At 45.9% G+C, this 13,776-nt stretch overlaps 1 protein-coding gene across 5 annotated transcripts in view; it reads left to right on the forward strand.

Annotated features, from left to right (window-relative positions):
• The window catches only part of RIOX1 (ribosomal oxygenase 1), a 121,134-nt gene that overhangs the window by 29,455 nt on the left and 77,903 nt on the right, over positions 1 to 13,776 (forward strand). For all 5 annotated transcript variants that reach the window (XM_063918033.1, XM_063918030.1, XM_063918032.1 and 2 more), the window contains exon 6: positions 6,541 to 6,647. In XM_063918033.1, coding sequence (XP_063774103.1) covers positions 6,541 to 6,647 — 107 coding nt within the window. The remainder of the gene's footprint in view (positions 1 to 6,540; positions 6,648 to 13,776) is intronic.

The raw sequence follows: 13,776 nt of genomic DNA on the forward strand, positions 1-13,776 counted from the left end.
GTTTGCGTGAGCTTGGTTACAAGAGGAAGGGATTTACTGGTCAGTGGACTGCTTCCGCTGTCACCCAAAGTTTTTGAACTTGTCACTGACTTATTATGAATGCGCTGCAGGTGACGTATAAGGGAGGATGTTCCGAGGTGGTTAACGTCCTTACCCCTACTTATTACAGCTTGACAAAGGCAACACACGGCTTGACACCTGTTGTCCGCTTTTCTGTTGAAATACCTCCACACTGAAGAGCTGATTTTTTTGGTATTTTCACCAGGCATGTCAACGGCCATATTCCTCCCACGGACAACAGGTGTCTCCCCGGGTGCCTGACTTAAACAAACCACCTCACCATCAGAATCCTCCTGGTCAATTTCCTCCCCAGCGCCAGCAACACCCATATCCTCCTCATCCTGGTGTACTTCAACACTGACATCTTCAATCTGACTATCAGGAACTGGACTGCGGGTGCTCCTTCCAGCACTTGCAGGGGGCGTGCAAATGGTGGAAGGCGCATGCTCTTCACGTCCAGTGTTGGGAAGGTCAGGCATCGCAACCGACACAATTGGACTCTCCTTGTGGATTTGGGATTTCGAAGAACGCACAGTTCTTTGCGGTGCTTTTGCCAGCTTGAGTCTTTTCAGTTTTCTAGCGAGAGGCTGAGTGCTTCCATCCTCATGTGAAGCTGAACCACTAGCCATGAACATAGGCCAGGGCCTCAGCCGTTCCTTCCCACTCCGTGTGGTAAATGGCATATTGGCAAGTTTACGCTTCTCCGACGACAATTTTATTTTAGGTTTTGGAGTCCTTTTTTTACTGATATTTGGTGTTTTGGATTTGACATGCTCTGTACTATGACATTGGGCATCGGCCTTGGCAGACGACGTTGCTGGCATTTCATCGTCTCGGCCATGACTAGTGGCAGCAGCTTCAGCACGAGGTGGAAGTGGATCTTGATCTTTCCCTAATTTTGGAACCTCAACATTTTTGTTCTCCATATTTTAATAGGCACAACTAAAAGGCACCTCAGGTAAACAATGGAGATGGATGGATACTAGTATACTTATGGATGGACTGCCGAGTGCCGACACAGAGGTAGCTACAGCTGTGGACTACCGTACTGTGTCTGCTGCTAATATAGACTGGATGATAATGAGATGAAATCAATATCTATATATGTATGTATATATAATATCACTAGTACTGCAGCCGGACAGGTAGATAATATATTTATTAGGTAATGATGACTGATGACGGACCTGCTGGACACTGTCAGCTCAGCAGCACCGCAGACTGCTACAGTAAGCTACTATACTATAGTAGTATGTACAAAGAAGAAAGAAAAAAAAAAACCACGGGTAGGTGGTATACAATTATGGATGGACTGCCGAGTGCCGACACAGAGGTAGCTACAGCCGTGGACTACCGTACTGTGTCTGCTGCTAATATAGACTGGATGATAATGAGATGAAATCAATATATATATATGTATGTATATATAATATCACTAGTACTGCAGCCGGACAGGTAGATAATATATTTATTAGGTAATGATGACTGATGACGGACCTGCTGGACACTGTCAGCTCAGCAGCACCGCAGACTGCTACAGTAAGCTACTATACTCTATAGTAGTATGTACAAAGAAGAAAGAAAAAAAAAACCACGGGTAGGTGGTATACAATTATGGATGGACTGCCGAGTGCCGACACAGAGGTAGCTACAGCCGTGGACTAACGTACTGTGTCTGCTGCTAATATAGACTGGATGATTGATAATGAGATGAAATCAATATATATATGTATGTATATATAATATCACTAGTACTGCAGCCGGACAGGTAGATAATATATTTATTAGGTAATGATGACTGATGACGGACCTGCTGGACACTGTCAGCTCAGCAGCACCGCAGACTGCTACAGTAAGCTACTATACTATAGTAGTATGTACAAAGAAGAAAGAAAAAAAAAAAACCACGGGTAGGTGGTATACAATTATGGATGGACTGCCGAGTGCCGACACAGAGGTAGCTACAGCCGTGGACTACCGTACTGTGTCTGCTGCTAATATAGACTGGATGATAATGAGATGAAATCAATATATATATATATGTATATATAATATCACTAGTACTGCAGCCGGACAGGTAGATAATATATTTATTAGGTAATGATGACTGATGACGGACCTGCTGGACACTGTCAGCTCAGCAGCACCGCAGACTGCTACAGTAAGCTACTATACTCTATAGTAGTATGTACAAAGAAGAAAGAAAAGAAAAAAAAACACGGGTAGGTGGTATACAATTATGGATGGACTGCCGAGTGCCGACACAGAGGTAGCTACAGCCGTGGACTAACGTACTGTGTCTGCTGCTAATATAGACTGGATGATTGATAATGAGATGAAATCAATATATATATGTATGTATATATAATATCACTAGTACTGCAGCCGGACAGGTAGATAATATATTTATTAGGTAATGATGACTGATGACGGACCTGCTGGACACTGTCAGCTCAGCAGCACCGCAGACTGCTACAGTAAGCTACTATACTCTATAGTAGTATGTACAAAGAAGAAAGAAAAAAAAAAAACCACGGGTAGGTGGTATACAATTATGGATGGACTGCCGAGTGCCGACACAGAGGTAGCTACAGCCGTGGACTAACGTACTGTGTCTGCTGCTAATATAGAGTCTAGACTGGATGATAAATTATTGATAATGAGATGAAATCAATATAATATCACTAGTACTGCAGCCGGACAGGTACTATATATATTTATTATGTAATGACTGATGACGGACCTGCTGGACACTGTCAGGTCAGCACTGCACCGCAGACTGCTACAGTAAGCTACTATAGTAGTATGTATAAAGAAGAATGAAAAAAAAAAACCACGGGTAAATGGTATACAATATTATGTATATATATATATATTATATACAATTATTTATATATATATATATATATATATATATATATATATTAAACTGGTGGTGATTGATTATTAAACTGGTGGTCACTTCAGGTCACGTTGCAACTTGCAACTAGTACTCCGAGGCCTAAGCAGACAATCACAAAATATATTATTATACTGGTGGTCAGTGTGGTCACAACAATGGCAGTGTGGCACTGACTCTGGCAGCAAAAGTGTGCACTGTACGTTATATGTACTCCTGAGTCCTGCTCTCAGACTCTAACTGCTCCCCACTGTCAGTGTCTCCCCCACAAGTCAGATAATACACTTACAGTCACACTATCTATTATCTAATCTATAAATATCACTTCAGCAAGTAGTATAGTAGTATACAGTATAGTAGTACTCCTCCTAATAATGCTCCCCAAAATACTGTGTCTCTCTCTTCTCTAAACGGAGAGGACGCCAGCCACGTCCTCTCCCTATGACTCTCAATGCACGTGTGAAAATGGCGGCGACGCGCGGCTCCTTATATAGAATCCGAGCCTCGCGAGAATCCGACAGCGTGATGATGACGTTCGGGCGCGCTCGGGTTAGCCGAGCAAGGCGGGAAGATCCGAGCCTGCTCGGACCCGTGTAAAAAACCTGAAGTTCGGGCGGGTTCGGATTCAGAGGAACCGAACCCGCTCATCTCTAGTTCTAATAGTGACCTGCACTGTCCTTTATGCCAGAACAGCTGCTCACTGGATTCCACTCCTTCTTCCCAATTCACTGACTGGATTAAGCAAATCAAAAGCCCCTTTGAAAGCAAAGTTTCTTTTAGCAGACTAAGGGGTCTATTCAATTGAAGTCTGAACTGCCGTCTAGTCGGAAAGACGTCAGTTTCCGACTTTTATTTAGGTCGAATCAGTACGGATGGTGTAATGGTTAGCATTACTGCCTCACAGCACTGAGGTCATGGGTTCAATTCCCACCATGGCCCTAACTGTGTGGAGTTTGTATATTCTCCCCGTACTTGCGTGGGTTTCCTCCCACAATCCAAAAATATATACTGATAGGTTAATTGGCTCCCGCCAAAATTACCCCTTGTGTGAATGTGTGTGCATGTGGTAGGAAATATAGATTGTAAGCTACACTGGGGCAGGAACTGATGTGAATGGCCAAATATTCTCTGTGAAGCGCTGCAGAATATGTGTGCGCTATATAAATAACTGGTAGTAGTAGTAATAATGGGGCTGACTCTTTTTTTTAGACTTGTCAGCAATTCCGACTTGTTGGAAAACACGTGGATTGGCGGATTAGCCGAGGATCCACGTGTTTTGTCTGATTTGCTGCCATATCCGACAGGTTTTCGACAATGTCAATCCGGCTTGACAAACCTGTCGGGTTTGGCATCAAATTGAATACTGAACTGTCGGATCCTTTCCGTCGGAAAGGATCTGACATCAATTGAATAGACCCGTAAGTGGGGTATCCTATTAGCTACAAAAATAATTCTCTATAGGTTTTACCTCAAATAGGTTTTCACCACCCTTTAGCAGGTGAAAAGTTGGGGAAAATCCCTATTTCAATGTAAAGATGTGGGTATTTGATTCAGAACCCCTGGGGACCCCCTCCCCCTGTATTACTTATTAGGCATTTAGAAGTATTATGTTAATACTGACATAAAGTGATGGAAATTGGGTTACAAGGTATGGGACAGGTTTATTGGGGTGCATTGAGTGTGACAAGTGTTTTTCAGCTTGCAAGTGGGAGTAATCTTTCTTTTTTTTGGGGGGGAGGGGGGTTTAAAGCCGCTTAAAATGACCCAAATCAATACTTATACCCATTTTATATCTACCCCCCCAATTTAATTTGAGCTTCTTTTGCGGAAAAACACTTGCTTTCTATCTTTCTTTTTTTTTTCTTCCCTTTTTTGTAAAAAAGAAAACATGCATAGAACAACAATTTGACTTAATTTAACTACCCCAAATACTTTTATTATGGCCACTAATCGACTTCTATACTGTTTTCTTAGATTAGTTTGGCTTTTCTGGGGGTACAGGCAGATTACCACCGTTTTCTCCTATAGTTTTACTGGCTAGAATTATCATGTGAATACCGTTTACGTATTTTTTTCAAGGGTCGACAAACGGGAGCGTGCATACCCGCGAAAAGCCGTTTTCGCTGCACTTTCCACGAGAACGCTACGACTAGTTGGCCTGCGATAAATTGACGCTTTTTCACGGCTAATAAGATACTGGCCTTCGGGGTTGGTGTATCAAGCAATGAAAGGAGTGAAGTGGACCAGTGGAGAAGCTGCTCATCGCATCCAATCAGCTTTAAGGAAGCATTTATCAAGTACACTATATAAAATGATAGGTAGATGGTGAGTGGTTGCTTTGGCAACTACTCCACTGGCCACTTCTGCACTCTTTTCACTGCTTGATACATCAACCCCTATATTCCTTCTTGCACATGTTTACAGCTCACATCAAAGGACAAGCACATCAATGTACGCTGTTGTGGTACCACAAGGTACTGCCAGTGAGAGAGAGCTGGGCATCCGCTACATCCCCATCCTCCCTCTACTATATCTGGGAGATTTGTATTACTCCATGAGGGTAGGACCCAGTCCTCACAGGATCAGAGCTACTGCTGCTGCTATAGCCAGAGTACTTGGATCTTACTGTAGATGTGGTGCACTTTCAGGATTCATTAGGGTAAAGCTGTGTGGTGCTGCAGCTCTCTGTGGGGAATCTGGGTGCAGCAGCCCGAATACCCCTTTCAGTTGCTTGCTCCTGCAGGGTTCCGTGTACACTCTGCACACTCTGGGCAGTATGGATGGTGTAGTGGTAAGCTCACAGCACTAAGGTCATGGGTTCAATTCCCACCACGGCCATTACTGTGTGGAGTTTGTATAATCTCCTTGTGCTTGCGTGGGTACTCTGATTTCCTCCCACACTCCAAAAAATTACTGGTAGGTTAATTGGCTTTCAACAAAAAAAATGACCCTAATGTGTGTGCACATGGGCAGACTAGATGGGTCAAGTGTGTCTTAAATGCCGTCACATTCTATGTTTCTATGTTTGTGCCCAACACTGCTGGCACCTTCTGTATCTATGTTTTTTGTAACTTTTAAAACCTATCCAAATAATTTTTAAATAAGTTTACTTAAGTGTTCATTACTTCATAAAACACTCCCCCATGCTGTGCGGAGAGGGGAAGGCGTAACGGCCGCAGATATTTCTTTATGGAGTTTAAAGTGGCTCATCCACCTTTCAGTGACTTTGCAATATTTCCCATTTGCTTTATTGTTCATGTTATCATCTCCGCTTTTCCGACCTGTGTGAAAAATACCCCATTGTTGTCTCTGAATTGTATACAGCTTTATTGTTATATCCTAGGGTAAACAGAACAAGTTTTCCTGGTGATAATAACACGTGGCAGAATAGCACATAAAGTAACTAGAAAGAAAAGGCAACTTACATAGTAAAAGTTGCAAGAGGGCGTGCCCAAGCAATGAATGTCATCTGAAGGTGGAAAATTATTTAAATATATGTAAATCTATGACTAAGACTCTAAATTTTAAAATATCGCTTAAAATTGCTGTGTTTTTTTGTTTATATTTTTCTGTACTTACAGAGCGGATGTTCGCTGAGGTTACTGAATCCACAGGCCTTCTCCGTCACAGTATGGAATGTCTTGTGTATCCTACAGGAGCTTTTTGGAAGCATGGTTGGGGCAAACATGTATGTGTTTAATTTACGCTGAGGAAGAAAGGAACAGTAGTGCGTCTTCACTCTTATGGCTCATGGCCTGTTAGTTGGAACGGGAGGCAATCACAAGACTGCCTATCGAGATCCCGCCAGTCACAATGCCGATGCTGAAATACCGACACCGTAATTCCAGCGCCAGAGGCATTTCTCCCTCAGTGGGTGTCCACGACACCCATAGAATGAGATTATAACCTGTGGCGAGTGCGGCGAGCCACCGTGCCCGCAGTGGGGCGAGCAGAGTGAGCTCGCCCCGCTGCCGGCATACTGGTGGCCGGGTATGCCGCTGTCGGGATCATGACAGCTGAAATCCCGGCCATCGATATATCGTATGTATTCCGTTGGAACAGCTAATTTTACCAAGCAGCCAATCCACTGCTGCAAGACAGCACAGTCGCAGTAATGACTAACCATATTACTTCATCTGTTGACTTACAAGGCAAAGAAAGTTTTCCAAATTGTGTGGTCAGCATTTATTATTTCTCCATACTCTGGCTACGCATGAGTGGGCGCTCAAGTGCAGACCACTGGAGTGATGCTGTGAAGATCACACACTCAGTATACACAGTGCACACTGTGTGATGGTCCACTCTTGGCTTTATAACCCAGTGAGTGCTGGTCTCTATAACTCACCAATATTATGTAAGTGCTGCTAATTCCCCCTTGTTTTCCCTCATTTCCCACCATACTGTGGGTGAACACAAGTGAATTATTAAGTGTCATTGCCTTTAAAATGTATTTTAAATACAGATTTAAAAACTGATTTCTCTTTCATCCATAGGGGACACTGGGATTGCTGTTTACAGTGGGGTATAGATGAGGTCCATGAAGCCGGTGCACTTTAAATTCTTAATGTGTGTGGCTAGCTACTCCCACCTCCTATGCCCCTCCCAGCTCTCATGAGTCCAGTTTTAGAAAAAGTGCCCGCAGAGCCAGACACTTCTCTGAAGGGCTACAGAGTTTTCCTCATTATTTTACTTATTTTATTATTTTCAGGTAGACAGTTGGCCCCTGTCTCCCTGCACCGTGGGAGCTTACCGGGGGGACCCGATCCCACCTCTTGAAGTTAGCGCTTGGGTCCCTGGTTACAGGTATATCTGTCCCTGGAAAGTACTCAACGCAGCCTCATGCGACTAGCATCTTGAGCCCCAGCAACCACGCTGCCATCGGCTAGCCAGGCCATAAGACGCCGATGGTGAGTATAACCCAGGGTCCCTGACTAGCGGCGATCCCGGGAGAATACAGGCGGCTTATTATGGGGCAGACCGCGGTCATGACCACCGGCTCTGGACCCTTTACATACAGGCTAATGGCTCACAGAAGGTAGCCTATACAAACCTACAACAGCCCTGTATACATAACGGTTTAGCACATGACAGCCCGGCAGGAGCTCAGCACAACGGGGATGCTAGAAGCGGGTGTGGGGCTTGCAGTCCACCGCACACCGCTATATTAGTCCTTCCCACTATAGCTGTACATGACCATCGCAGGCTAGGTAGCGGGTACGCGCTGTTGCCGCACTTCGCTGCGGTATTATAGCGATGACGGCACAATTTCACACACCGCTTCCCTGCAGGCTCGCTGGTGCTGTGAAAGGTGACTGAGTGCTGGAGTCTGATGCCACCCCAGTGTCTGTAATAACTAGCGTTCCTTCTAAGGCACGCGGGGACGCCATTACAGGCATAGAGGCTGTAGTCCCCTTCACCCCTCCCTCCCCCTTCACCAACTGTACCGGGCGGGAACGGGAGCGGCCGGTCAGACTTGGCTGTGACTGCGCCTGCCCCCTACGGGCGTGGAGAGTGTGTGTATCTCTGGGGGGGGGGGACTAAGAAATGAGTTGCTATAGCCCAGTGGTATAGTGCCTTGCATTATCAACACCAGGGTCTCGGGTTCGGATTCCCACATGTTCACCAATAATCCCTGGTTAAGGTTAGCAACTTTAGTCTAGTAGGCTAAAGCTCCCATACAACAAAACAGGAGCTAAAAATGTCTCTCCACGTTACACTCATGAGTTCTCCTATAACCAAGATGGTATTGTAGGATTCTTAAGCTAAGCAGGGTTGTGCCTTAGCACTTGGATGGGAGACCCACTGAGAATATCGTGCACTGTGCTTTTAAAATCACTCCTGTGCTTGCTAATAAATTTTGGAGTAGCCTGAGCAGCTCTCTGTACTGACAATGGTAGTGGGATCCCAGTTTCGAATACCAAGACCCCTTCCCTTTAACCCTCTACGGTTATGATGAAGGGGATGTAGTTGTGAGAGTGTTTAGTAATGTTGAGACCTGTTCTGTCACCACAACTAGGCACAGCAGCACATCCCCCTGTTTCCATTGTAATTATAGGCTGCTCATGCAGCTTAATGGTTAGAGTCTATGATAAAAGGGGCTGCAACAGCCTAGTTATCTAATGTACTATACTTGCACCCTTATAGTGCCTACAATAGTTTAGGCACGTAGAAGGATTGTTGGAGGCTGTTGTTCCTAGCGATCCAACCAATATTTGGTTCTTCATTATTTATTTCCTCATGCTGATGCAACCTTAAAGTACATTGGAAAACCCAGTCTGAATCTCTATTGGGCAGCGACCATAAGGTCTCAATACCAAACTGCATGAGCAAGTACAGATATATAATGGCTGGCCTGCATGGATTAGTGGTTAGGGTGAATGCTTTACATAGCTGTCCCTGGGGTTCAACTCCTACCACTAACAATCATATTTCAGGCCTTTTTGGGATGTAAATGTGTACAATTTTCTGACAATTTATTAAAAACACTAACTCATTAAAAAACAACAGTATTCTGTACAGTTATATTGTGCCATGTGCATGCATGAAAGGAATAGAATTTACCCTAGGTATTGTTCAGGACATGTGTCACATAAGCTGTATAGGATCCGTTCCCGATATTGCCCTTAAGTGGTGTATGTCCAGTTGTAATCCACTATAGAGAGTCCCTTTTAGATGGTGTTTAGAGAGTCCTTTACAGATTCCATATGCCGCTAGAGGATTCATGATGGAATAAATGTCCCGTAAACAGTGGGTACCTCATGCAGTGCGGTGATTGGATGGTGCCTCTCTAGGACTCCTCTGGGTGACTGGAAAGTGTTGCGGGCTGGTTCGGATCCAATTGAAGAGAGTCCTGCTCCAAGGGTTAAAAACCTGACGCGTTTCGCTGCATATGCCTTGCAGCTTTTTTTTTTAATTATATATCTGATAATCTGTATTGTTTTAATTACATACAAACAACATATTAGGGCAGGTGTGCTGTTTCCTCCCTTCCCTTTCTCTTTCTCTCTCTCTCACCCTAGGGGGTCTATTCCAGACAGAACCCTACTATACCACCAGGAAATATTATCGGAGAATAAAGAACGCTAGTATCTTTTACTCTTAAGGTTTCTTGCCCATTGCTGTCAGTAGTGTGTTACCGTATCTGCTCTTTGTGAGTAACAAAATTTCTCTGACGTCCTAGTGGATGCTGGGAACTCCGTAAGGACCATGGGGAATAGCGGCTCCGCAGGAGACTGGGCACAACTAAAAGAAAGCTTTTAGACTACCTGGTGTGCACTGGCTCCTCCCACTATGACCCTCCTCCAAGCCTCAGTTAGATTTCTGTGCCCGACCGAGCTGGATGCACACTAGGGGCTCTCCTGAGCTCCTAGAAAGAAAGTTTATTTTAGGTTTTTTTATTTTACAGTGAGACCTGCTGGCAACAGGCTCACTGCATCGAGGGACTAAGGGGAGAAGAAGCGAACCTACCTGCTTGCAGCTAGCTTAAGCTTCTTAGGCTACTGGACACCATTAGCTCCAGAGGGATCGACCGCATGGAACTGGCCTTGGTGTTCGTTCCCGGAGACGCGCCGCCGTCCCCGTTACAGAGCCAGAAGCAAGAAGAGGTCCGGAAAATCGGCGGCAGAAGACATCAGTCTTCACCAAGGTAGCGCACAGCACTGCAGCTGTGCGCCATTGCTCCTCATACACACCTCACATTCCGGTCACTGAGGGTGCAGGGCGCTGGGGGGGGGCGCCCTGAGCAGCAATAAAAACACCTTGGCTGGCAAATATATCACAATATATAGCCCCAGAGGCTATATATGTGATAAATACCCCTGCCAGAATCCATAAAATAGCGGGAGAAAAGTCCGCGAAAAAGGGGCGGAGCTATCTCCCTCAGCACACTGGCGCCATTTTCTCTTCACAGTGCAGCTGGAAGACAGCTCCCCAGGCTCTCCCCTGTAGTTTGCAGGCTCAAAGGGTTAAAAAGAGAGGGGGGGCACTAAATTTAGGCGCAATATTGTATATACAAGCAGCTATTGGGAAAAATCCACTCAATATAGTGTTAATCCCTAAATTATATAGCGCTCTGGTGTGTGCTGGCATACTCTCTCTCTGTCTCCCCAAAGGGCTGTGTGGGGTCCTGTCCTCAGTCAGAGCATTCCCTGTGTGTGTGCGGTGTGTCGGTACGGCTGTGTCGACACGTTTAATGAGGAGGCTTATGTGATGGCAGAGCAGATGCCGATAAATGTGATGTCGCCCCCTGTGAGGCCGACACCAGAGTGGATGGATAGGTGGAAGGTATAAACCGACAGTGTCAACTCCTTACATAAAAGGCTGGATGACGTAACAGCTATGGGACAGCCGGCTTCTCAGCCCGCGCCTGCCCAGGCGTCTCAAAGGCCATCAGGGGCTCAAAAACGCCCGCTCCCTCAGATGGCAGACACAGATGTCGACACGGAGTCTGACTCCAGTGTCGACGAGGTTGAGACATATACACAATCCACTAGGAACATCCGTTACATGATCCCGGCAATAAAAAATGTGTTACACATTTCTGACATTAACCCAAGTACCACTAAAAAAGGGTTTTATGTTTGGGGAGAAAAAGCAGGCAGTGTTTTGTTCCCCCATCAAATGAGTGAATGAAGTGTGAAAAAGCGTGGGTTCCCCCGATAAGAAACTGGTAATTTCTAAAAAGTTACTGATGGCGTACCCTTTCCCGCCAGAGGATAAGTTACGCTGGGAGATATCCCCTAGGGTGGATAAGGCGCTCACACGTTTGTCAAAAAAGGTGGCACTGCCGTCTTAGGATACGGCCATTTTGAAGGTACCTGCTGATAAAAAGCAGGAGGCTATCCTGAAGTCTGTATTTACACACTCAGGTACTAGACTGAGACCTGCAGATAGTGCTGCTGCAGCGTGGTCTGTAACCCTGTCAAACAGGGATACTATTTTGCGAACATAAGACGTCGTCTTATATATGAGGGATGCACAGGGGGATATTTTGCCGGCTGGCATCCAGAATTAATGCAATGTCCATTCTGTCAGGAGGGTATTAGAGACCCGACACTGGACAGGTGATGCTGACTTTAAAAGGCACATAGAGCCTTATAAGGGTGAGGAATTGTTTGGGGATGGTCTCTGGGACCTCGTATCCACAGCAACAGCTGGGAAGAAAAAATTTTACCTCAGGTTTCCTCACAGCCTAAGAAAGCACTGTATTATCAGGTACAGTCCTTTCGGCTTCAGAAAAGTAAGCGGGTCAAAGGCGCTTCCTTTCTGCACAGAGACGATGGAAGAGGGAAAAAGCTGCACCAGTCAGCCAGTTCCCAGAATCAAAATTCTTCCCCCGCTTCTCCTGAGTCCACCGCATGACGCGGGGGCTCCACAGGCGTAGCCAGGTACGGTGGGGGGCCGCCTCAAAAATTTCAGCGATCAGTGGGCTCGCTCACAGGTGGATCCCTGGATCCTTCAAGTAGTATCTCAGGGGTACAAGCTGGAATTCGAGGCGTCTCCCTTCCCCCGCCGTTTCCTCAAATCTGCCTTGCCGACAACTCCCTCAGGCAGGGAGGCTGTGCTAGAGGCAATTCACAAGCTGTATTCCCAGCAGGTGATAGTCAAGGTGCCCCTACTTCAACAAGGACGGGGTTACTATTCCACACTGTTTGTGGTACTGAAACCGGACGGTACGGTGAGACCCATTTTAAATTTGAAATCCTTGAACACATACATAAAAAAATTCAAGTTCAAGATGGAATCGCTCAGGGCGGTTATTTCAAGCCTGGAGGAGGGGGATTACATGGTATCCCTGGACATCAAGGATGCTTACCTACATGTCCCCATTTACCATCCTCACCAGGAGTACCTCAGATTTGTGGTACAGGATTGCCATTACCAATTCCAAACACTGCCGTTTGGACTGCCCACGGCACCAAGGGTCTTTACCAAGGTAATGGCAGAAATGATGATACTCCTTCGAAAAAAGGGAGTTTTAATTATCCCGTACTTGGACGATCTCCTTATAAAGGCGAGGTCCAAGGAGCAGTTGTTGGTCGGAGTAGCACTATCTCAGGAAGTGCTACAACAGCACGGATGGATTCTATACATTCCAAAGTCACAGCTGGTTCCTAACACACGCCTACTGTTCCTGGGGATGGTTCTGGACACAGAACAGAAAAAAGTGTTTCTCCCGCAGGAGAAAGCCAATGAGCTGTCATCTCTAGTCAGAGACCTCCTGAAACCAAAACAGGTATCGGTGCATCACTGCACACGAGTCCTGGGAAAAATGGTAGCTTCTTACGAAGCAAAATTCCATTCGGCAGGTTCCATGCAAGAACCTTTCAGTGGGACCTCTTGGACAAGTGGTCGGGATCGCATCTTCAGATGCATCGGCTGATAACCCTGTCTCCAAGGACCAGGGTATCTCTACTGTGGTGGCTGCAGAGTGCTCATCTTCAAGAGGGCCGCAGATTAGGCATACAGGACTGGGTCCTGGTAACCACGGATGCCAGCCTTCGAGGCTGGGGGGCAGTCACACAGGGAAGAAATTTCCAAGGACTTTGGTCAAGTCAGGAGTCGTCCCTACACATAAATATTCTGGAACTGAGGGCCATTTACAATGCCCTAAGTCTGGCAAGGCCTCTGCTTCAAAACCAGCCGGTACTGATCCAATCAGACAACATCACGGCAGTCGCCCTTGTAAACCGACAGGGCGGCACAAGAAGCAGGATGGCGATGGCAGAAGCCACAAGGATTCTCCGATGGGCGGAGAATCACGTACTAGCACTGTCAGCAGTGTTCATTCCGGGAGTGGACAACTGGGAAGCAGACTT

Source organism: Pseudophryne corroboree, chromosome 4 (genome assembly GCF_028390025.1).
Source record: "Pseudophryne corroboree isolate aPseCor3 chromosome 4, aPseCor3.hap2, whole genome shotgun sequence".
NCBI classification, from domain to species: Eukaryota; Metazoa; Chordata; class Amphibia; order Anura; family Myobatrachidae; genus Pseudophryne; species Pseudophryne corroboree.